We start from the raw sequence: 26,964 nt of genomic DNA, 5'->3' as shown, positions 1-26,964 counted from the left end.
GCCTCCATTTAACAAAATTGGTAGAAGTTGTGAAACCAAAAATAACGTTGCTCAAAACTATATTACTGCATTATGGAGTATGCTTCACAACAAATTTACTGTGTACTATGATTGTATGGTTTAAAAGAGAGGGGAGAGGGAGAAAACTGCTATGTCATTGGTCCCTCGTTCCATTAAAAATAATTCCACAAGAGTGGGAGTAAAATAATTGAGATATTCAAAACACAGCTGGAAGAAAGGAGAAAACCACAAGAATTATAGAAGGTCAACAAAAACTGAAATGGACAAAATCAGACAAGAAAACTACAGAGAGGTGCAAGGAACATGTAGAAGAGATCAAAACAAGAGAGAGCAGATTACCATGGCCAGCTGACCACGAGAATAAAAAGGAGAAGCCGCTCACTCTGCAACACATTAAAACCTCCACTCTAAAAGTACTATGTACTGTGAGTATATGTCATATGTATCTTCAAATATTACTATTCCTGCTATGGATAATGTAGGTCTTGATAAGCTGAGATCTGAGTAATATTAGGAAATAAAGTGACATTATACATAGGCAAGTTTTGCAATGAGATCAGCAACAATGTGCAGACTTATTATGTACAAAGGGGGATATACACAGAGATAATACAAACAATGGAAAGTGTGGTGTGTGGTGGGACTGACAATTTCATCAGACTATGAGGCTGGGAGAATATTAATTTACATAAATTATGTGGAAATTGGAAGAACAAGCGTGTTCCATTTCTGCGTGAAATACAGACCATTCTCAGAGTACAACTCATCTCAGACAGTTGAGCAATAAAACAAACTATGTCCAAAAGTTGATAAATAGAGGCCATGATTATTTTACATAATAGGGGGAAAATCTATACTGATATCATGAACACTGGTATCCTGATAAACACTTCATTTTCAACCTCTGGCTGTTGACACAGTGATATGTGAATGAGTATACTACAGTGTTAGAACCAAATCAGAACTGCAGAGAAACTACTTCTGTTACCTAGGTTCCCATGGCTGTGGACCTGGTCTGATTTACATGACTGGTCTTCAAAACATCAGCAATGATGAAACTGATTAAATTAGAAAGATGAATTTTGCCATGCACTGTTATGTATTGGGAGTGAAAAAGTTACTTGCTGGCAGACAGAATTTATACATACATGACTACAAGAGTTGCTAAAGATGACCACAAGAGACACCAGAATGACTTACATGTGATGCAGGGCAGAGTTTGAATTGATTAAGCACCTGGTATTACTAATGTTTCAGGCACTGAAAACAAGGGTCAAGACAATTAATTTTATGCACCAACAAGAATTAAATATAACAGGCATGACGGACAATTTTACAGAACTTGGGAAGCAAATAAAATAATGCTGTATTTGACTTAGATGTGTTACATAATTATGTAAGTGTTCATGGGAGCCACCTGTTAGAACCTAATATTACTTATCATTTGAACCACAGAGTCACAATTTTCTTGCTTTAATCCACAAATTATTTTGTCACAATCTGGTGCCAACATGTTAACACCAATGTTACAAAGAAACTTACTGGCAAAGAATGTTTCAAACTCCTGTGCCAGCAAAACTACCACAAACTTTTTCATAAAATTAATAGGAACACAACTATGGTGTACTAACAATGCACTGTACACATTTGATGCTTAGTTGATGATCCACAGTGCACTTTCATCACTTCACAGATATGCAAGTTTATGGCCACCTTCTGGGAAGCACTTCATGTGTGCTAACTGCTTGCCAAAAGTTCTCAGGAATCTTTTACTGCTGGCTTTTCTTCAACCCTTCCTCCCAGAATACTACCTTACAAAACCAATATGCTTCTGCATATTTGAAAATTACACGTGTAAGATGTCAAGACAGCTGGTTTTATACTTCAAGTAATACATACAAGTAGTTAATCTCCTCATTGTAACCCAAACAGAAAATGAGCAAAGAAAAGCCTGCAGATGAATGTAATAAATTCCTTCTGGAACTGCATTTCTGAAAGCAATGTCAAAAGAATTTTATAATGCCTTGCACACTGCCAAGATCAGTTAACTGCCCACAACATCATGCTGGCTATAGCCTACATAATATAGGGAAGTCTATTTTCATCCTTGTCCTTCATCGCACATAATGTAAACAGACACGTCACAAGTTAGAAAAACAAAATTACGTTAAATGTTCATGTCTGGTTCATATATTATGTCCTAACATTTATCTTACCATTCTTCAGTTTTTCGACTCCTATGTACCTCCTAATTTGAAAGATAAGAAAAGACCGTTTTCATACTTAAAGGAGCAAACTGTAATATCAAAAGTTATTTTCCAGTGTGAAAGAATTCACTCCAAGGTTTTACTCAATGACAAAGAAGGAACTACTAAAATCATTTTAACACCATATTGGTCTGGAGAACTATGGTAAATAAAGGCACGATATACTGAATATCTATTCTGAAGAAACTGTGGCTTAGCATCATTATTAGCTGTTAACTATCATAAATGTCCATGATATAATGCGACCTTCTCTACCAATTATTACATATGAAACAATTCACTTCTTTTTCAAATCTAACTGTATGTAAGGTTGGGGTAGTGAATGGTTTTCAGCCTTGAGTATTATGATTCACCTTCATAACAAATGTATGTGAGCAATTTTACACACACACACACACACACACACACACACACACACACACACACACCAAATGGGCATTGGCAAAAACTAGTTGCAGAAAGAAAATTATCTTCAAAAATAGAAGATTTTGATGATTTTCAAAATGTCATTTATTAGCTACTGTATGGATAATGAATGTTATCAAACAGAAAGAAATATCACCAATCTGTGAAAAGAGTAAAGTGTGTTTCTCATATCTAACTTGATAAATTTTGATATCCTGAAACTGTCACAAAAAGATTATGTAAGCTCTCTTTATCATCTTTCTTCTGTTATTTAGAAGAAGAAATATTACAGTTTCAAGATGGAGACATGAGGTACACTGCATGTTTACATTAATTTTGTTCCAGTGTGAATGGTGATATTTCATTTCATTGTGAAATACCTTCATAGTGTCAGTGCAGGTGACCATTTATGAGGCAGAAAAAAAATAAAAACAAAGATTGAGCCTAAACTCAGAAATATGTAGAGTAACAAAGATAACAGGAATACTACAATAACATCAAACTACAAAACATCTGCCTCACAAAGTGGTCTTACGTAAATTGGAGAAAATATAAAACTAACTTTTATTTCAAATACACTACATGATAACCTAAAGCAAGACCTCAAAATGGCTGGCTATTATACTTAACTTCAGGATTTTGCAGGGGCATGTGCTCCACATGTCCTGCACACAACATTTTCCATTCTGATAGAACATTCATATCTGGACAGAGAGGAAATAAAATGCTCTCAGACATCACATGACAATGGTGATATATGGTGAAAGCACAGTTTGCAATGCCCAAAGATTATAGCTCAATACATATACGCATTTTTATTTCCTTCATTAAGCGAAGGTACAAAAATCATTTCAACTTTATTTCTGCTCCACAGCACACAACTTTCATGGATAATCTTTTGGCATGGAACAACATGTACTTTTACCATAACATATATTCATGATGTGTAATGTGCCTTATACAAACATACAAGACAATTTACTAAGCACCACACATCATACAATGACTTTTAGACAGAAAGTGCAAACATTCATTAAGAGACAAATCATAAATGACTGCTCTACATGTCTCCAGATAATTTATTTAAAAAATTAAAACTTTGCAACAGCATGGAACATAGTGAAAGTGTGTAGCCATGAGTGTCTCTCTCTCTCTCTCTCTCTCTCTCTCTCTCTCTCTCTCTCTCTCTCTCTCCACACACTGCCGCAGTAACCCTCCCCGCCCTACACACACACACACACACACACACACACACACACACACACACACACACACACACACAATGTCCCTGTTTTACATGGGTCAATAAATAAGCATTTACAATCACAAACACTCAAACTTTCACAATCATAAATCTTATGGTTTACACATACTTGTCAGCTTTAGTAACTCAAATGTTCACACACATTTCACTTTGGGTATTTCATGAAAGAGATCCTGCATAGATGTGAAACTGTCAGGAATTTGCTTGGCTTTTGACAACTGGTTTTAAACTGATGTTAGCCATTATCAACTTATGAACTGCATGATTGGGCTACTGTGTAGATACTGGATGTTAATAGGAAAGGGCACACATGCCCCACAGTTTAAGTAATGCTCAATTACTTTCGTCATGAAATGGTACACCTACAAACTGAAGAATCACCAAAATAATTAATGTTTGAAAATGTAATACAATTGCATAGACAAAAAAAATCTACTCAAGAGGCAATGGCAGGAAAAACACACATGGAATATCTTATGTGCATTGTCCTGCTGCCACATGATAAGTAGATTTTTTATACATAATATTATATTACAAATATAAATGTAAGTAACTGTAAATTATTGTTGATTGGCATAATAACTGTGAAATAAAAACAAAGCAGAAAGTTGTAAACTGTGATGCTAAATTGGAACTAAACAGACACTATTAAATTTAATAGTGCAAAAACGTGGGCCTAGTACTTTTATTGTGCTACTACAGAAATATTTTTGGAGACAAATGCTTAAAATGTGGAAGAATTTGTAAAACATCCAAGAGATGTGCTTTCTATGTTAACTGAGCGCACAGCTTGAAATAGAGATCTATTTAACATTCTGTGAAATACAGCTGTTAAAAAATTACTTTTTTAACCACAGTAAACCATTTGTGTCACTACATTATACTGACAGACAAGTTATATGTTTCAAAACCTAGAACCAAAGAGCAATTAACACAATCAAAAGAAATGAAGGAGGAAGGAGAAACAACATGGAACGAACACTCAGAAACAACATTTTCAGTTACATAAACCACATTTCCAATTAGAGGAAACACTGAAACAATTCTCTCTTCATAAAATATATATTTTAGATGTAACATTTAGTTTGTAAAAGTAAACTTCTGGCACTATCAGCTAACTGATCACAAGATCCTTTGATAAGCAAAGTTTTTAAAGAAAAGAAAAAAAAGTGAGGAAGACTATCAAACAATCTCAGCACACATTAAAAGAAAATTAAACTTTATTACAAAAATTGTTAAGTTATGAATTGCACATCGTAACTTACAATAAATATGACCCACATCACAATCAATCAGTTCTCAATAAATATCATCCAAGACAAATAGCACATTTCAACTACAGCTGCAATTAATGGATATATGGAGTAAACGAATTTTATATTTCAATCTGATCTCCAAAACAAATAAGAACACTTTTTCAAGGAGGTGGGGAAGAGGGGGGAGGGAGGTGGAGAGACAAAGAGAAAAATATGAAAAGAGGGGGGGGGGGGGGGAGACGGCAGAAGAAAATTTTATCAGGAGAGCCAAAGGTGTGTTACCACACCGACATCCAACACAATTTACACTGAGGTGACAGAAGTCACGGGGTAGAGATGTGCACATAATGCAAATGGCAGTAGTATCGCACATACAGTGTATAAAGGAGCAGTGCATTGGCAGAGCTGTCATATGTACTCAGGTGAGTAAGGTTTCAGAAGAGATTAGAGCCTCACAATGGGAATTAACAGACTTTGAATGGGAACAGTAGGAGATAGACACATGGGAAATTCCATTTCAGAAAATGTTAGGAGTTCAATATTCTATGATCCAAAGTGCCTAGAGTGTGCCAAGAATATCAAATTTGAGATATTATCTCTCACCACAGACAATGCAGCAGCTGACGGCCTTCACTGAAATAACCACAGACATCAATGTAGGATTTACAACGGACATATCCATTAGGACAGAGGGGCAAAATTTGGGATTAATAGGCTGTGGCAGCAGAGGACCTACCCAAGTGCCTATTCTAACAGCAGGATATCGTCTGCAGCATTTGGTTGCACCCCCAGATAAGTGGAAAACTGTAGCATGGTAAGATAAGTCCCAATATTAGTTGGCAAGAGCCAACAGTAGGTTTGGAGTGTGGCACAGGCCCCATGAAGCCATGGACCCTGGCTGTCATAAAAGCACTGTGCAAGCTGACAGTGGCTCCATAATGGTGGGCATTGGGTTCACAGGGAATAGACTGGATGCTCAGGTCCAACTGAATCACTCACTCGCCAGAGTACTACTTTGAGATCATATGCAGCCATTCAATAATGGCATTTTTATGGGTGACAGTGCACTGTCACAGACCACTGTGGTTGGTGATTGGTTTGAAGAACATTCTGGACAATATGAGCGAATGATCTGAATATCCGGATAGCACAAGAATCACATCGAACACTTATGGGACACAATTGTGAGGTTAGTTCATGCACATAAACGTGAAGTGGAAACAGTTTCATAATTATGGACAGCTATAGTGATAGCATGGCTCATTACTTCTGCACGGGACTTCCAATGTTTCATGCCACGTCGAGTTGCTGCACTAAGCTGGGTAGAAAGTCAGAAAATATTAGGAGGTATCCCACGATTTGTGTCATCTATGTAGGTGCACAGGTTTTGAGCATGCAAATGCGTGAGTGTGCACTCTAGCTTAAATGATTTCTTCTTAAAGATAGTAAAGCTTTTGTTCTTTTTTGTGTACCTGCCAACTTCTCAACACTTCCACTATTCAGTGGATGGTCTCCTTTACTCCTTTATTATTTCATTCTGCCAGAACTTTCATAACTATATTAAAACACTACATGGATTATCCACAAAAATTCTGGGGGGTGGGGGTAACTATATCTGAACCTCAAGAAATGACCTGACCACAGTTCAATAAAATTACAGTATTATTTATGGTGAAAAAAAATCTATAGTACAGTGCCTCCAAAGCTACATATTAAAATGATCTGTCTTCTTTCATGTTTCCAGGCAAACAAGAATAATATGTAATGTTGATACTGAAATGTATGAGAAATTAAATAGGATATTTTCATTCTTGTTGGCACAACACTGACATTTTATTTATGATATAACATTTTTATCATGTGACTAAAGGAAGTTAATGTTCAATTTATTCCACAATAGTTCATCCAATTTTGTGAGTGAGGAAACATCATGTGCACCATTTCAGATAGCTCAAACATGCTTCATAACTAATCCACACTGCTCAAGTAAAAATTACATAGAGGACTCAGATTAGGCATTGAAAGAGGAAAACTGCAATACCTATTACATTACAATACATGACCACACTGTAATAATTTAGACATAGACCATGTGTCGAGATCTGTGTATGATCTGACAGTAATATCTCATTCTCCTGAGTTCATCTCACCCGTAATGGGAGGATGTTAACTGTTTTCCAGATAAACTGAAAGCAGGAAATGTATGTGTACAGTGGACATAGTAGCATGTTTACAAGCCCAGAGTCAAGTTTTCTGACCAGATTTAAGGCAGTAGAAACAGCACAGCAGTATATACACGATGAGGTCAACCACAGGTATCCACACTTTGTGCAGTGATGCAGTCCACAACTAAATTTTATAATACAAGTTGCCTGGTCCAGATTTTGTGTGATCAAAGGAACACTTAACAAAATGGACCTGCCAAATGACACATTGCAGTTGTTAAGACACTGACCTCACTTGCAAGATGGAATCTGATCCATCGTCCATTCTTATTTAGGTTTCCTGTGACTTTCTTAAACCATTTCAGGCAAATACCAGGTTGGTTCATTCAGCAAGGCCATGGCCAACTACTTGTCCTACCCTCAGAGAAAATGTATATTGTGTGTGTATGTGAGCAGCATTATCTTATAATGGCAATCTTAAGTGAGCCATTACTTTAACCACAAAATATGGGCAAGTTACTTTTCTCCTTATCCTTTTCTGATGTTTTAGCTGTGTTGTCATTAATATGCGATTATAATCAAAGTTTATCTACTATACTGAATAAATATCTACACCATCAACATCTTTAATAGTTTCCCCATAAACGGCAGGGTTTGGTTCCAATACCAACTGCTTTATCTTCTTCGTCTTCCCGCCACTTGTATATCACTGCACTGGCCCTGTCTTCTCCTCTCTTCCAAAAGCTTCCTTCCACTCCTTTTAGCCCCTTCCACTTAAGTGTCTTGGACTCCATCTTAAGCTTGTGCATCTTCCTGGACATTCTTTTCTCATCCATTCTTTTCACAAAAAGAGGTCCCCAGCAGTGGGATCAACTACAGTGATGTAGCTTGATGTACCAGGTATGACATCCCACACCCATTCACCCTGGTGGACCCTCATTTGCGAGTAATTGACTGGAAAAGTTTCAGGATTTCGAGTTACGTAATCTGTTTGCATGGTGTAATGGATAAGATAATAGCTTCACATGCAAGAAGTTGTGTGTAAGTATCTCGTCACATGCAATAAATTCTTTTACTTTTAAATCTTTACTGAAATGATATGAGTCATTATTTTTATTCCCTTAAATGGTTTAAATGTATTTTTTGTATTTCTATTCCTTTGTCTTTGTTTTAATCACTGTATGATCTTTTCATTTGTTTCATTCTTTTTCTAACTGGAATTTTTGCAAATATGAGTTAATCCTGTTCATCTATTATAACATTCAATTATTTGAAAATTCTGATCTATCAGTTAAGAAATGGAAGACCACAAAAACTACTTTATTGACTGTGCAGTGGTGTGAAAAATGTGTTTTTCGTTTCCAAATGTGCATTTTTTTTGCATGGTAATCATACAAACATTTAAACGTAAACTAAATACCCATGGTACAATGGACAAAATAAATCAGATGAAGATTGAAAAAAAAAAGGTCTGTAAGTATAATAAAATTCAAACAAAATAAGAAATAGATGATGATGAATGCAATAATGTGGATGAAAAAACAGAGTGATGAAATAAAAGAAACTAAATCTAAATTAATAAATAAGATTAATTTAAAAACACATGAACTTAAATTTCAAATGGAAAAAGGATGGAAAAAATGAGATCAAACGAAGAAGTTGATATTGTGATAATGATGTGCCAAAGGAATGGAAATAAAAGAATTGCATTTAAATCAATTAACTGGATAAAAACAGTGATCAAAGGCATTTTGACAAAGATTTAAAAATAAAAAGATTACTGCACCTAGTAAGAACTGAACTGAACTGAACTGAACTGAACCCACAACTTTCTACATGCTATCCACTACACTTCACAACCAGACTACTTGATGCAACTATTTAACACTACTTAGTGTCACACGAAATTCTGAAATTCTTTTTCTGTCACTTGCTCACAAATGAGGACCCACCACAGTAAACGGCTGCAGGGTGTGATACCTGTGATCATAATTTGCATAACCGTACAGATAGAGTCATAAACTGATCCCACTGCTGGGTACCTTTACTTGTGAGGCAAATAATATGCTACATGGTTTCGACCATTAACTAACCATCTTCAAACCAAAGTATCATCACTGCCTTGAGTGCCCACAATTTCAACCATCTCAAGAACCAGTCCTTAAACTATACTGATGTAACAGGGTTCTGTTGCTAAGCATTTTTGGTATCTTTCTCCCCACCATAAATGTCAAAGTCTAGATCAGACATGTCACCTTTGAGAAGCTACAATATTTCTTCCTCTGAAAACAAGTTAAGTGTGCAAATCATCCAGTAAACATACAAAGAATTTTTATGAAAGCAACAAAAACCAATAAATGATTTCAATACAAAATATTAAAATATTATCAACCAATTATTATATCACAGCATCAAAAAGAATTTAAAAATGTTAGAAGTTACACTTAACGTTAAAATTTAATGTCGAGGAATTTGCACATACTGCATTCACTATCTTAATAAATAACCAATGTAACCAAATTGAATCATACATATTTGTGACTTCCAACCAACAAATTGTCTTAACTGACATTTTAAAACTGTTTACTAATTAATTTATGCATTCTACAATAATTCATTAGTGCAAGGTTCAAATTATTTTGCCTTCTTCACCCTGATATAATAAGCAACAAAATATTTGTCAATGCACTGTAGCCTGATGTTCTGTTTTATCGAGCTATCTGTATTAAATTTTTGGCCATTCTTGTTCATCATCTACTCAAAACCCAGCTTCTTTATTTCCTCCTCACTGTTTCCCCACACCAGTATGTCATTAATAGGACTAAACAACATTGCATTCATCCTGTCTCCTATTGCTCTTGCTACTTTTGCATTGTACCATTCATTACCACTATGAAAAATAATGGAGATAGTGCATCGCCTTGTTTAGACTGTTTCTCGATATCATCTATCCTGTTCTAACTCTTCTTAGTCTCTCAACTCACACACCTCTGGAATATTCTTTTATGATTTTTTTAGTCTGCTTTTTACTCCTTTCCTTCTTAGGGCCGCCCAAACTTTACTTCTGAATACAATGTTGCAGGTTTTCTCTGAATCTAGGAAGGCCATCAGTGGATATATCTCACACTCAGTGCTGTTGCTGCCGGGCTCTACTGTGGAGCTTCCTGGCCCAAAGCATTCAGATTTGTCTCTCCAGAATCTTCTCAAAGTTTCACACACTGGCAAATAAGGGTAACATTTCTATAGTTTTTGCATCATTTTGGTTTCCTCCCTTAACGAAAGGCCCGATTATTTTCGTCGTACAGTCTTTCAGAGCTCTCACTTCCTTCCGTATGACACTTATAGCTTTATACAGCCATTGTGTTCTCGCATCTTTTGCTACTTTGATCACTTCCACAGTTCATCCAACTCCCATGGCTTTCCTCCTCTCATGTTCTTCAGCATCTCTTACACTTCTATACACTTTAGATCTTTTCCCCATTTCTCATTCAACCTATATACACTCTATATGTCTCTTTCTCCAATACTTCCTCTGGATTCAGCAAATTGTTAAAACACGCATTCCACAACACATTTTTATGCAAGATGACACACACCTTTATGCAAGATGACATACACCTCTCAGTACAAATCCAGTTCAGCAGCTGCCGACGGGCCATTTCAAAAATTCTAGAATTATCAGCCGCCATTTCTCTACAGCCTGGCCGTCCCGATCACTTTATCTTAATTTGTGCGACTTCTGAATCTGAAAGATGTTGTGTTCAGTGTTCCGACTGCGAACATAGCTGCACTGAAGGAACACACTGCGCAACACATTCTGAATGTGACCTTGGAAACACTATCAGTTGTGGAACATGCTGTTTCTTGATTTCAACTTGCTGCAGCAAACGGTGAACAGCATATTGAACATGTTTTGCACCAGTTACACAGAAATTAATAATCCGATTTGACTGATTGATGATTTTTATGCAATTTTTATTAAAAACCTATTTTACCCATCCAATGTGATAAGACCTTTCTGTGGTGGTTGGTTGGATTAAAAGAGGGGGAAGGTACCAAACTACAAGGTCATCGTCCCTTGTTCTGAATAAAACAATGCCACAAATGTAGGAATAAAACTAACGAGACTGACAACTCAAAACAGAATTAAAAGAAAATTCACAAGAACAATGAAGTACAACAAACATGCAAATGGACAAAAGGGGACAAGAAAACGACAAACGCAAGAAACGGGATGAAGAGATTAAAACAACAAAGCAGATTACAATGGGTGTCTGACCATAAGAATAAAAAGGAGAAGCCAGTCATGCTGCAACTCATTAAAACCTCCACCCTAGAAGCACTAGGGCGGAGGACACGAGGACAAAGGACATGCACTAAAACTTAGTTCAAATGATAAAACCCACACTCACAAACAAAACTAAATCAGCGGATGAGGTGTTGTCAGATAAAATTAGCAGCAACAAGTCCGGTAACCCAAGATTTCGTCACTGGGCAGTCAAAGTGGGACAGTGCACCAGAATATCGGCCACTATCAACCGGGCCACTGCGGAGCCGGCAGAGGAGAACTTATTCCCTGAGAGAGGCCCGTTGGAAGACTTCCACACATTCATAATTTCCTTAATGACACGCAGCTTGTTATGCCATTCCATCTCCCAAAACTGAAACAGCCTGCAGCGTAAGGCAAAATGCAGGTCATGTTCAGAGATGCACATCTCCAGAAGCGGTTTCTGCGTAACCTGTTTGGCCAGCCTGTTGGCAAGTTCGTTGCTGGGAATCCGACGTGACCTGGGGTCCAGACAAACTGAACGACAGGACCGTTCCAGCGCATGGAGGGACTCTTGGATGGTCGCTACCAAAGGACGATGAGGGTAGCACTGGTCGATAATTGTAGGCTGCTCAAGGAGTCAGTTCACAGGCGAAATGATGCGCCAGGGCATGAGCGGATGTGCTCAAGAGCATGAGATATGGCCACCAGCTCTACAATGGGAACACTGCAGCCATCTGGTAACAAGTGCTGTTCTGTATGTCCTCCATGGACATAGGCAAAGCCAACATGACCATCAGCCATCGAGCCGTCAGTATGAACCAATTCATGGCCCCAGTACATGTAGAGAATCGAGAAGAAGTGACAGCAGAGAGTCGCAGGATTAACTGAGTCGTTAGGACCATGTGAAAGGTCCAGGAGAAGCCACGGCCTAGGTGTGCCCCACGGAGGTGTACATGAATGGACCTCAAGTATGGATGGTAAAGGGAAGGACTCCAGTTCTGACAGAAGACATTGCACGCGAACCACAATCATTAGCCCCGACCTGGGCCGCTGAAGTGGAAGACGGGCTGCCACAGGTGGGAAAAGGAGACGGTAATTTGGATGTGCAAGAGAACTACGAAGGTGTGCACCGTAAACCGGCGAGCAGTTGTGCACACCTAATCTTCAATGGAGGCACTCCGGCCTCCACCATGACACTGGTCGCCGGACTCTTTCTCCAAGAATGTGTCACTAGGCGAACACCACAATGGTGCACTGCCAAACCATAAACCACACTCCCATAGTCAAGGTGGGACTGAACAAGGGCTCCGTAGAGCTGCAGCAACGTAAAGTGATCTGCACCCCAGTTGGTGTTGCTCAGGCAGCAGAGGGCATTGAGATGCTACCAGCATTTCCACTAAGCTGAAGAAGGTGAGGTGTCCAAGTCAATCAGGCATCGAAAACCAGTCCTAAGAATCTATATCCCTCCACAAAGTAAGGCAATTGTCAGTAATATAAAGTTCTTGTTTCAGATTAATGGTATGATGCCGACAGAAGTGCACAACACACAACTTTGCGCCTGAAATATGGAAGCCGTCCGCTAGAGCCCATGACTGCCTTGTGAATGGTTCCCTGTAGGCGCCACTGAACAAAACCAGTACTGAAGGAGCCATAAGAAATGCAGACATCTGCATACAGAGATGGCTAGACAGATGGTCCTACAGCTGCCACTGGACCATTAATGGCCACTGAAAAGAGAGACCACTCAAAATGGAGCCCTGCAAGACTCCATTTGCCTGGATATGGATGGAACTATGGGAGGCACCAACTTGGACACGGAAAGCACGAAGAGACAGGAAATTTTGGATCAAAATCTGAAGCAGGCCTCTGAGACCCCACTTGTTTAATGTGGCAAGGATATGATGTCGCCAGGTGGTGTCATACGCATTTGCGTAGATCAAAAAAAGATGGCAACAAGGTGTTGGCATCTGAAAAAGGCTGTTCAGAAGGCAGACTCAAGGGAACCAAGATTATCAGTGGTAGAGCGACCCTGGCAGAAGCCACCGTGACATGGAGCCAGTAGACCACGTGACTCCAGGACCCAACCCAACCGCCGACACACCATACATTCCAGCAGCTTACAAAGAACGTTGCTGAGGCTGATGAGCCGATAGCTATCCACAACAAATGGGTTTTTACTGGGTTTGAGCACCAGAATGATGCTTAAAGATGATGAGGAGATATCGCTTTAGTCAGATGAGAGATGTTTAATCATTTGACTGTGGACTCGATCTGGCCCAAGAGCAGTGTCACAGCAATTTGCCAGGGTGCTGAGGAGCTCCCACTCTGTAAATGGGGCGTTATAGGATTCACTGTAGCGTGTAGTGAACGAGATGACTTTCCCTGGGGGGGGGGGGGGGGGGGGGGGGTAATTCTCCAGTGCAGAGGCTCAAGCATAGTGCTCAGTAATCGTGTCTTCATCGGTAGGTAATACGCCATTTATGTTAACACCAGGAACACCTGGTTATGGTCTGGTAACCAAAAGCACATTTGATCTTAGCCCAGAGTTGGGAAGGTGACGTATAGCACCCAATGGTCGAGATTTATCTCTCCCAACACTCCTGCTTCTGTCATTTGATAAGATGGCAAATGCAGACACAGAGCTGTCTAAATGCTATGAGGTGCTTCAGGGGACAGTGCTGCTTATGCCACTGTAGAGGTCGTCGATGCTCCTTAATTGCTTTAACAACTTCCGGCGACCACCAAAGGACTGCCTTTCACCGCAGGCACCCTAAAGAGCAAGGGATTGCATTTTCTACCGCAGAAACGATAGTTGTAGTCACCTACTCAACCATCATCACATCAATGTTACCGTGTGCGGGAGATTCAAAGGTGAAAGCAGAGGTAAAGTTTCCAAGTCCGCCTTGTTTGAAGCTCACCTTGGGCAGGTGTCCATGGGCCTGACACCGGAGCAGTGACAGGAAGATGGGGAAGAGGTCACTATCACACAGGCTAGGACTGCAAACTGAGAGATGAATGGTCAAATACATGCCATGTGCCACACTGAAACGTGTTGGGGCACCTGTATTTAAGAGGCAGAGGTCGAGTTGTGACAGTAAATTTTCGACATCTCAGCCTCGGCCAGTAAGCATGCTGCCACACCACTAGGGGTTATGAGCATTAAAATCTCCCAATAGTAGGAAGGGTTTAGGGAGTTAATCAGTACAGCCAATGTGTTCAGGGGTACTGCACCATCTGGAAGAAGATATATATTGCAGACAGTTATTTTGTGCATCGTCCTTATCCTGACAGCCACAGGTTCACCACATACCGAGTTCAGGACATAGACGCAAACTCCACTTGACACTATTATAGTTGCTACTGCTCCTGTAATAACCCTTATTGCCGTGGACGGTAGGGTTCCACATTGCCAGGAAACAGGTTTCCTGGAGGGCAATGCAGAAATCTGGTGTAGAGCGCAACAGTTGCCACAGCTCAGCCAGGTAGTGGAAAAAAACTGCCACAATTCCACTGGAGGATGACGTAATTGTGAGGCTGGGAAGGCATGGAACATTCAATGAGGCAGTTTACACCTCATGGTCACCTGCTGCCACCAATTTATTTCCTAAGTAGTCTATATCTGTAGTGTGAGTATCGGGTGAGATCTAGCCCTTCAGCAGACACCAGAATCTCCACCTCATCCTCAGAAGCATAGCTTGTAGGTAGCAGTAGTGTGGGTGTCATTGCACGTCTCTTGGTCTTGGGGTCTTCTTTTTGGATTTCTCTTGCTGCTCCTTGGGTTTCACTGGCTGGGACGGATAGGCTGATTCAGTCTCCGGGACTGAGGATGATCGTAAAGCCCTACGACCAGCTACTTTTGGGCACTTCAGTCACTGGCAGGAGTCATCTTCCCCACAAGCAAAATCCTGGGAAGAGAGTGACTCAAAGGTCCCCTTCCTAGCAAGAGGTGCCGAAAAAGACTTATGCTTATCCAGCTGCTGAGAAGTGGGGGCTGGTTTCCCTGATGGTTGGAAGGGGCAGAGGGGGGGTGAGGGGGGGGTCATGTAAGTGCCCCCCACCATCAAGGGGGCAGGTGTAGTCTTCCAGCTCAGAGCTGACCGGAATTTGCGGAACGTATGAGGCTACAACTGTTCTCGTGGAGGCAGCATAAGAGGTCATTGTCACAGGATGTAGATGCTCAAATTTTCTCTTAGCATCAGTGTAGGACAGTCGGTCCAGGGCCTTTTATTCCATGATTTTCCTTTCGTGCTGTAAAATCATGCTGTCTGGCGAGCAAGGGGAATGATTCTCTCTGCAGTTGATACAGATGGGAGGTCAGGCAGATAGAGTACTGGGATGTGATGGATGTCCACAATCTCGACATGTGACACTAAGTAAAGCAGGAAGAAATATGGCCGTACTTCCAGCACTTAAAGCACTGCATAGGGGGAGGGACATACAGCTTTACATCACAGCAGTATACCATCACCTTGACCTTCTCGGGCAATGTGTCACCCTCTGAGGCCAAGATGAAGGCACTGTTGGCAACCTGATTATCCCTCAGATCCTGATGGGCGCGCCAGACAAAATGAACACCTCATCCCTCCAGCTCGTCGTCAAACTGCAAAAGAAGGTCCCTGTGGAATATAATACCTTGGACCATATTTAAGCTCTTATGGGACGTGATGGTAATGGAAACATCCCCCAGCTTGTCACAAGCGAGTAATGCCCGTGACTGAGCAGGATGCTGTTTTTATTAAGACTAACCCTGCCTGCATTTTGGACAAGCCCTCCACCTCTCCAAACTTTTCTTCTAAATGGTATATAAAAAACTGTGGTTTCATCGAAACAAAGGAGTCCCCATCAGTTCTCGTATATATGAGGTACTGGGTTGAGTAAGGTTCGCTGCCAACCTTAGCCTGGTGTTCCTCCTATGGTGTGGCCAGGGAGGGGAATGATTTAAGGTCCTACTTCCTTGCACTGTACTGAGACTTAAAATGCTTAAAGACTGCTGGTGTATGACCACCAGCAAGTGATGACGTTGTACACTTCTTCGCGCATCATCCGCCCTGATGCCACCCAGTCCAATCAGCCTCCCCCCCTTCCCATGGGCACCACCCAGCTGCAGCAATGGACACCTGTCAGGATGGCCATTGCCGGGAGTCCGATGCCCCTTGGTGGCAGGCATCTACTCCTTAGCATACACGGGGAGTTAACAGAAAAGGCATCATCAGATCGATCCTTGTGTTTTCAGTGGGCTACAACCAAATGGATACATGGCGGCTCCACCACAATGGACTAGCTACTGTGCTGGTTATCAGATGCAAACAAGTCCATGGTCATCATGAGCACAGAAGGTGACACTGCATAGTGCATGGTGGAATATGCACCCAGGAAGGTCTCCTCACACAACAGATGGAGAATGAGCTGGTCTGCAATGCGACGACGAGGAAATAGGCTACAGATCTCAAGGCATGACTGACACAATGAATCATGTAATGCATCCTTCACCAGTCGGCTCACTCTTGGTAAAAATTTTGAACAATGGAGGTCAAACCCTACAGGGACCACCACATATTACGACACACAGGAATACCTCAGGCCTATTCTTACCCCCGGACCCACAGGGGGGTTTCCGTGGTGGATGGGCTTACATAGGTAACAGTATCACACCTGTACACCCATGCACACTGAGTAGTACAGTTTTTTTGCATCAAATGTACACCTTAGGCATTGTTGTATGATACATTTGTCATTTGTAGTCTACTACTCTAAAATTATGATGCTTACAGTGCCAACTATTTCTACATTTTGTAACTATTTATTTTTCTTCTGCCATTCGTTTTACCCCTTCTCCGATTATATTCCGTTGCTATTTGCCGTCATTCTGCGCAGTGGTGTTATTTTAATTTTAATTATAATCACCGTGTATTTGAAATATGTGCCAGACTGGTAAGCATAATACTTTTAAACACAATTCTGAATGCCTCCCTGGTTTTCCAGAAGTGTAACACATTATACAATATGAGTAAGTGCTCATTATTCTCTATGGTGATGATACACACGTACATCTATATTCATACTCTGCAAAGCACATAAGTGCATGGCAGAAGGTACTTGGGTTGATAACACATTTAAGCATTTTTCACATTCCAGTCAAACAGGGATCACTAGAAGAATGACTACTTAAATGACTGTGCTGTAAGTATCTAATCTTTGTCTCGTGATCACTACAAAAGCAATACATAGGGGAACTGAAGAGTACCTCTAGATTCTTCACATAATACTTGTTCTGGAAATTTTCTAAGTTTCCACGACAACTTGTGCTGACTTCAATAGTCTGTAAAATTCAGATTTTCAGCACTCTCCCCAGAATCACACCAACCTGTGGTCATCCGTGCACCCCTTGTGTTTATAAATTCAACATCCCTGTTAATCCTACTTTGTACGGCAGCCAAACAGTTTTTTTTTTTAATTGTATGACTAGGGGCTCCCATCGGGCAGACCGTTCGCCGGGTGCCGCTCTTTCAATTTGACACACTGCAGTAACCTGCAGTCAATGAGGATGATGAGGACAGCACAACACTCAGTCCCTGGGCAGAGAAAATCCCCAACCCAGCCGGGAATCAAACCTAGGCCCAGTGGATTGACGATCTGTCACGATGACCATTAAGCTACCAGGGGCGGACGAAATAGTTGAGTAATATTATAAGATGGAATGCACAATTTATTTGTAAGCTAACTCTTTGTAGGCTGAGAGCATTATCCCTGTATACTAGCAATTAATCAAGGCCTGTCAACCATTTTCCAATCGCAGGTTATGTGGTCATTCCATTTCACATCCCTACAAATTTGAAGGGTTAACTGATTTTTAACTGTGAATCACTGATATTTTTGTCATTGGATACCACATTTTATCCTCCTGTGAAGTGCTGAATTTTACACTTCTGTACATTTAAAGCAAGTTGCCAATCTTTGTACATTTATAAATCTTATCAGTATCTGATTGAATATTTCTGCAGCTTCTGTCTGACACTATTTCATTAAAGACACCTGTATTATCTGTGACAAGACCGAAGCTAAAATATATATTGTCATTAATATACAACAAGAACAGCAGCAGTCCCAACACACTTCCACCTTAAGTTGCTTCAACTTTTGTCAATGAATCCATCCAAGATAAAATATCGCATCCTACTTACAAGAAATCCTCAACTTAGTTACAAATTTTGTTTCATACCCAACAGAATCACAGTTTTGTTAGTAAATGGTGGAGTGGTATTAAGTCAAATGCCTTTTGGATGACAAGAAATACTGTATATACCCGACTGCTTTGATCCATGCTTTAAAAATGTCATGTGAGTAAAGCACAAGGCATGTTTTGCATGATCTAAGTTTCCTGAATCCACACTAGTTGACATGCAAGAATTCATTCTGTTCAAGATACTGCATTCTGTTTGAGGTCGAGAATTGTTCTAGGACTCTACAACAGAGGGACGTTAATGAGATTGGATGGTAATTTCGTGGATCACTTCTGTTACCCCTCTTGTCAATAGGCGAGACCTGTGCTTGTTTTGGATGAACTTAACTACTTATGCCAGATGTTGGCTATGACTAGTAACGTAATGATGATGCGGAGTACAATGTGACGCAAGTGGAAGACAGAACAGAACACTGACAATATTTCTTTTGGATGTGTGTGAATTTTTAGAATGTACGTTGTGGTGACACTTATCTATACTGTACCCTAATGTCTAGGTTAAGGTGAGTTGGCAAAACAAATGAATGTAAACACAAATTATTATATGAGGTGGCATACTGATCTTTAGTGGAGTTCTAGGTCTAGGTTACACTGAAAGGAGATAAGTTGTGAGTTGGCAAAGTGGTACTGAACAATTCACATAATTGCTTTTCCCAATCATTGAGCACAGTACTTGGTTCAAGGGATCTACAGTATATTATGGTTGAAATGTGATTAACTCTGTGGAGAACTGAACAGGGAATACATTGCGCCTGGAGTCTACGTTAGTGGTTTTTCCTGGGTCTTGAAGTCACTGACACTAATAGCTATGTTACTTATTACACCAGTAGTGGGAGTTCAAGTAAACTGCCATAGTAAATCTGCAGCTCCCTAAGTAAGCAAACATTTAAAAAATGGAGTGCAGCATTTCTGGCTTAGTTTTGCTACCCTCAGCTTCAGTTTCCACATAATCTATCAATGTCTAGACACTAAATTTTGTGCCACTGACAGCCTTTACATAAGATCAAAATTTCTTTGGGTTTTGTTAGAGATCTTTCACTCTCATAGTCACTGAAAGTTTCTCACAATGTCCTCTTGACAATCATACATGTTTCATTCAGCATCTTCCTATCTATAGAACTTGCTTCACTTTAATTTACACATATTATGCAGTAGTCATCGATTTTTTACACTAACTGTAACCAAGGTGAGACCCTATAGTCATGAACCAATCTACTAGGTACATATCCATCCTCTAGTACATGGTCAATTCTTTTAAACTCCAGTCACAGTTCTTCCACATGCTACTGCCCAGAGGCAAATTTTTTGAACTCCTCTTTGAGATGTCGCACAATTGCCTCTTTATCTAACTTACTACACACGTGAATCTGCCAACTTGTTTTAGCTGCACTTTAGTAATTATTACTCTAACTACTGCCTCATGGTCACTGACACCAGTTTCACTATGGACTTCTTTGAAGACTGTTGCCATGAAGTGTAATATACTTCCATTAGTAGGGAGCTCCAAACTAACTTCCTCTGACTGACTTTCAGAAAGGCCAATTAATAATGGTTTGCAGGATGTTTTCTCACACATACCATCTATAAAACTGTAATTATTCAAACTTACTGTAACAAAGTTAAAGTCTTTTTCACATATGACACTATTATCAGGGAACTGAGGCTTGCTCTAAAGTTTTCTATTGCATCTGGGACGAGTCTCATAACACAAAGAAAGTTTCAAGGAGCCACACGTTTATTACCACCCTCGATACTGAGTCTTCCCCAACAATATGATGTGCAGCCTGAATTTCGATTTCTGGGGATTTAAGTTTCCTGTCTCTTGTGACAATTGCACCACCTCAAATTCCCATTACCCTAGACTTTCAATATACACTTAAAATTAGGAAAACCTCCTGGCAGATTAGAACTGTGTGTTGGACCAAGTCTCAAACTCAGGACATTTGCCTTTTGCGGGTAAGTGCTCTACCGTCTGAGCTATGCAAGCACAACTCACACCCTGTCCTCACAACTTTACTTCTGCCAGTACCTTATCTTCTACCTTCCAAACTACACTTAGTTTTACCTCAAAAAACCTCACTGCAGTCAAATTTGGGTTTTACAGAAAAATTAAATCTGGTGGGCTTGATGGTAACATCACTCTTTCCAAATGGTCCCTGTCACTCAGATTCAATAAAAGATTTGCATGAATATCACTGAGGACACAGATTATGTTAATTAACAATATACAGACAATATCTGGTGAGAGTTACAAAGTTCTCCCCTATAACCATATTTTCTTCACAGTTAATCCACAAAATATGTAATTTGCATCAAAATGCTCTTGAGAACTGTCTATTCTGTCCTACAGCATTTCTTCTAAATTTACCTTACAGTTGTTCATAGTGAAAGATAGGTTAACTTTTGACCAAACAACATCACTATCCTCTAATTTGTATCCATCTATTAACAGAAATTGAATTCATATCAACATCTGTGACTTTGTCAAGTCAACCAATTTGTCACCTCAAAACCTAACCTAGACTGCAGGCTGCTCTATGGAGTAGTTTGTCAGTATAACCGTACTTCAGGAAGGTGGTAGCACTATCGCACTCTAGCCAGAATATCTATCTGCAATAAGCTGTGATAAAACATACTCATGTTCGTAACACTTAAGCATCTCAACCTGACCAAATTACTTGCAACAGGTGGACTACAGTACATTACAAATCCCACACTGATGTGGTAGTGGGTGCAGAACTTTGGGCAAGACCACAATGACAAAACGTGATCAAGAGTAATTCCCAAAAGAATTTTAACAGGGAAAGCTGACACATTCCTTAAGGATGCATGAAACTACAATAGTGACAATGTAAATAGCACTAAACCTACAAATGAAGCCATCTGATGAATTAACGAAGTAGTCAGTCCTATGATTCCTGTGGAGACAAATTCAACTCAATTGAAAAGATTAACAATCAGATTTGTTTTTACACATACCCCAAGAACTTGGGTATGGTGTTGCCAACAGTAACTGTCACTGAAGAAAATACCAATTTGGATTTGGAGTGACTTTTGTTTAGTTACAAATAAAGGGTACAGTTCTGTGATTCTCATCTTAAGAGACACAAAAAAATGGACAAACTATTACATAATATTCCAGAAGAAAGCGAAATTCAAAAATAGTTTATCTTTGCAGTACTCACAAATACTCTGACACCAACAAAAATTCATTTGTTGGACGAAAAACAAATTCAAGGACTATAGCAGTAATGATAATATGTCAGAAGGAATATTTAAATCCTAGGACTATAGAAATAACATTTCATGCACATGACTGGGGTGTAGTGCACTTCAAACATAGTGGAGAAGTTCAACCTGTAGATGTGTGTTGTCCATGTAACAATATTGTATGCAGGCCTCATATTCCTGAGAGGTTGCAAACTGACAGCATACTGTCAATATGCAAAATGATCCAGTGTCAAGTAAGCTATTACACAAAGCTTCCCAAAACAATTCTTCTACCTTAACAAGCAAGTTCCATTTAAATGTTCACTAATCTAGTAATAACTAATAATACTGAACTTACTTAATAAATTAGAATTATTTTGTGTTTATATGGGTAAACATAATTAAAATCCAAATTTACTAAGACTTGCATGACAGCTAATGGAAATCCAAGCAAAGTATTAACGTCTTGACAATCACAGGTCTTGTTTCTAAATTACCAAATCAACAGCAGTAATATTCTTATCAAACATGTTTGTATTCATATGTCAACACATACAGCTTATGTTTTTCCTTTGTACAAAGGTGACGCTATCTATGTCATTGTAAAATTATTCTTGGTCAAATAAATTACTGATTCCGCTCACGTTAGTGTTTCTTACAAAACGAAGATGAGGCTGACAACAGTATACCTGCTTGTTGACTGGAAGCCATGAGGCTAGCCATCTGGGGACCGGCTCCGAACTGGTTTCTCATGGGACCTTGCTGTGGATTTGGGAATCCTGTGGGAAATGTGTGTTGCGGCCCAGCCATTTTATACGCGGTTCATATGCTTAAATTATATGATGATCACAACACTCCAACCACTTCAAAGAAAGCCTGGAACGTCGACTTCACAGCTTCATAAGTGAGGCTTTGGCGCAAACAGAAAATTGCCAATCAAGTAAGACATTACATTTACTGCTTTTCAACAGCGTATCTTCACTTAACAACACTATTTGTTGAGAGCAATGCACTAAAGAGCATCTTTCCAATCAAAATAACCAGTCGCACTTCATTATCCTCCTATATTCGAGTTAAAGTCAAAATATTAAATAAAATTTGACACTACTAACTTTCTGAGTTTGGAAACATGCATATAAACAAATGTTTCTTTCCTTAAACCGCTTACAACCACACAGTGTATTTTTGTTGTCATATCAAAGCTAAACCAGGAAGATAGCAAACAACCCTTTACCCATGAACGATGTCAAACTGAGGTGCTTTGACTTCCGTATCAGTCGTAGTTCGGAAATTTAACTTAAAGGAAGTTGAGATCACAGAAGCGTTTTGCTCTAAATCCTTTCTTCCCAATGAAAATAAATGTACTTGATGCAGAAGAGAATTAATTTACTTGATTGGCGACTCCATGGAGTGTCCTGTGCACCACGACCAGATAATGGATATACTTGGAAGGAGAAACAGCATTCGCCGTATTTTTTATTTTATTATCCGCAAAATCGATTTTCGGTCACTTAGTAACCATCCTCAGTGCTGTAATATACAATTTACATTGGTACGCACTGGTGTCAACAAGCTTAGACATATCACATAAACTTTACGTGGTTGCTCTAAGCTTGTTGACACCAGTGCGTACCAATGTAAATTGTATATTACAGCACTGAGGATGGTCACTAAGTGACCGAAAATCGATTTTGCGGATAATAAAATAAAAAAATACGACCAATGCTGTTTCTCCTTCCAAGTAATTAACTGTTACGCCATATACGAATTATACTGTCAAGATCGAACTTAATACTATACTATGTCAAATATATTTCGTGTAGCAATTGTTAGCTATTGATCTGAGGGAACGGAATCAAGGGCTTTCGAAAACTCTAGAAACATCGAATCGGCATGACTGTTTTTGCCTCTGAAGAGTTATTCACATACATTTTCGTAATCCGTGTTGGTTTGAAAGGAAATAAACCAAGTTTACTAAAAAAAACGTTATTACGTTTTAACTAAGACTTGTACAACCAAGTGTTCTACAAGTAGACTTAGTGAATATCGGACAGAAGCTGGTCAGAAGAACAGCTGTGGTTCCTTTCTTATACACTGATGTGACGTGTCCTTTTTCAGTTGCAGGGTAAGGTTCTTTCTTAAAGGGGTATTTGTTGAATTCTAAGTCAAGACCGGAGCTGTGTCCTCTTAAATTGTGCCTGGGATCTATAGGAATTGTGCCAGATCTCGAGACCACAGTTTTAACAGTCTGAACTTCTTCTCAGCTCTACTACTAGTGATTACCCCGTCGCTCATCTTTGTTACTGTACTTACATTGAATATTGACAACTTTCCTCCAACACATTTAAAGACTAATCCTACATATTTCGCTGTAGCCACTAGGAGTGGCTAGCTGCAACTGTGATTCAAACTGACAATTTATGTGGGTATAGCCAATATACAATCAGCACCTTCGTTGGAAACAGACTTTTTATTTTGTGTACCAGTAACAAGTTTTCAAGTCACTGCAAATGAATTGTCATAAAGCGATGGCACAGAAACACTACCTGGACCATATGGAGCTCAAAACTATGGCATGGTGCTTGCATTGCCTTGTGGTATCCCTTACAAATTGATTATGATAATGTACGTTTTGCAGGATATACATACTAAGTATTTTGCAGCACTTTATTTCGAATGCAGCTCAATACTATGTATGTATGTATATAACCTGCAAAATATACGCTAACAAAGCGAATTTGTCATGGATACAAAGAGGCAGTGGAACCACCATGCATGTAGCCAGGTCTTGACCTAGGTGTGGTAGGAGGGGGGGTTATCTGCATCTGCCCCAGGTAGCAATTTCAGTTGGCGCCAAATTCATTTTCTTGAAGTGAAAAACCTTGTTTCACAAAGTTTCTAGTATCCAGCGCTTGATTTTTTAATGTGGGCACAGTGTACACGATGTTTCTTCCAGGGGAATCAGTCTCAGAAACAAAGAATTTTCCTGCAGACAAAGATTCCAGAGTGGAAATAAACGACTAACAGTTAAGAAAGATTACATGCTATCTTCTCAGTGTATCCAAGAAAATATTTGGTAGATCGCTGCACTACTAAGACCCAGTTGTACTGTTTCCAGTTAGCAGCCACCAATTCTGTTCTCTGAATAGCGAGGAAAACGCGTTGTACGAACAGGTAATAATGCCTAACGGTAGAATAAACGCGAGATAACTAGTGATTCTGGCAGGGTTAGTGAAGTTCACTGGAGACTAAGTTTTGATAATGGTAGGATTAGTTACAAAATTAATGATATGATTGTTAGAATGAGGAAGGAGAAGAAGAAGCAGGAATAACACACAAATTATATGCAAGAATATGACGATTCCAAATTTAGATAAGAATTTCGTACTTCTACTAGTTATCGACCCTATACATGAGAAACTGGTGTTTATGAATGAACAGTGAAATTATTCCCTACAATAAAACTTTTTTCTTATAGTAGGCATAATAGGCATTTGATGTTGGTACTTCGTGAATTATATTCTGTCATGTTATTTATGTAGATAAGATAGATAAAAGTGACGATTTATGCAAAAACAGTCTCGCTTATTTGGCGTGTTTTACAATTTCTGTAATATTAGAAAAGCCTATTTCGTTTTATCTATCAGACAATGACAAAATAGATGTAATCAAACCGAGAAACCACATCAGTCTTGAGTGCTATTTGTATTAACAGTTTTCTCAGTATTAGATAACATTTTGATGTTTCGCATAGAAAAACGTTTGGCGAACTTTGCCGAAATAATAGATTCTTTCGCAGAAGTAGTATGATCTGTAAAGCTGTAACAAGATTAGAGGGAAAAACTGTTGGGACCTAAGGATTGAAGAAAGTACACTGTCTTGCTTGTCTCGTTTTTACTGCTTTTATGTTTCCTATGTTTAACTTTATGTCACACAAAAGAGAAAGTTATTAGCTAATAATCAATAAAGAGTGCACATTTTCTGAAGACTTCTATTCTCCCAGTCGAAATAATCTGACATAGTATCAATTGAGTTTTTTAATGGGAGAGGCTGTCAAACCAACCGACGGAGCAGGATAAGCACCACAGGACATTATAATTTCCCATGCCCTGAATACAGGTTTGATGGCTTCTATTACAAAATATACACGTTTGAATACCACAGAACAAAAGACAGTGATGTACGATAGAAAAAATTGAAATATTTTACGTCCTATCGCAAATGCAAGAGGGGAGCGGGTGGCGGCGGCGCCGCTATCAAGTTTTTGCCCTAATTCGGAAATATCGTAGTTCCAGGGGTGGCTGTAGCTGTAGCAGCTGCTGCACATGGTCGCTCTGACGATGAGCATGCATGGCTTGTGAACTAGTTCAGGAAATGAAACTTTTTTTAAAAATAAAAAGGGCGCGATTGCATATTATACACACACAAATCAACTTTTTCCTTTTCGTTTGTTTTTACTTTTTTACTCATGCTTCATCAATAATGTCTTGACACTTTTTTGCTATTTATTACCTTTACATTTCGCTATAATTTCTTAGGATACTGGGAGAGATCCTGCAATAGTATATTCTTTGATAATTATTGGAGGCACTGTGTTTGTGTAGGTATGGAACTGAATGAATGCCTTCATCCATGGATTTCAAGATGTCATGTGGGCAAGTGCAAGTGGTTTCATATGATCTATGTTTTTGGAATGCATGCTGGTTGGCATGAAGGAAGTCTTTCTGTTTGAGATACTTCATTATGTCTAAGCTCAGAATATGTTCCAAGATTCTACAAAAAAAATCGATGCCAAAGATACTGGACGATAGTTTTGTGGACATGTGCTTTCTTCCAGCTAATGTGCACTGTTGTGTGTTCAAGGGA

The 26,964-nt window shown here is 39.4% G+C and overlaps 1 protein-coding gene across 4 annotated transcripts in view; it reads right to left on the bottom strand.

The window, feature by feature from the left end:
- LOC126279877 (mediator of RNA polymerase II transcription subunit 30-like) overlaps nt 1–23,722 on the bottom strand; it is a 102,259-nt gene extending 78,537 nt beyond the window's left edge. The window contains exons 1-2 of one of the 4 annotated variants that reach the window (XM_049979714.1): nt 23,211–23,333; nt 3,325–3,397 (exon numbers count right to left, since the gene is read on the bottom strand). In XM_049979714.1, coding sequence (XP_049835671.1) covers nt 3,325–3,397; nt 23,211–23,229 — 92 coding nt within the window. In that variant the 5' untranslated portion in view covers nt 23,230–23,333. Of the gene's footprint in view, nt 1–3,324; nt 3,398–22,787 lie in introns of all 4 variants that reach the window. The other 3 variants (XM_049979713.1, XM_049979715.1, XM_049979716.1) reach the window with 3 other exon arrangements.
- Nucleotides 23,723–26,964: the final 3,242 nt, after the last annotated feature.

Source organism: Schistocerca gregaria, chromosome 1, assembly GCF_023897955.1.
Source record: "Schistocerca gregaria isolate iqSchGreg1 chromosome 1, iqSchGreg1.2, whole genome shotgun sequence".
Lineage (NCBI taxonomy): Eukaryota > Metazoa > Arthropoda > Insecta > Orthoptera > Acrididae > Schistocerca > Schistocerca gregaria.
The sequence above is the reverse complement of the archived record's forward strand: the minus strand, read 5'-3'. Positions and strand labels throughout refer to the sequence as shown.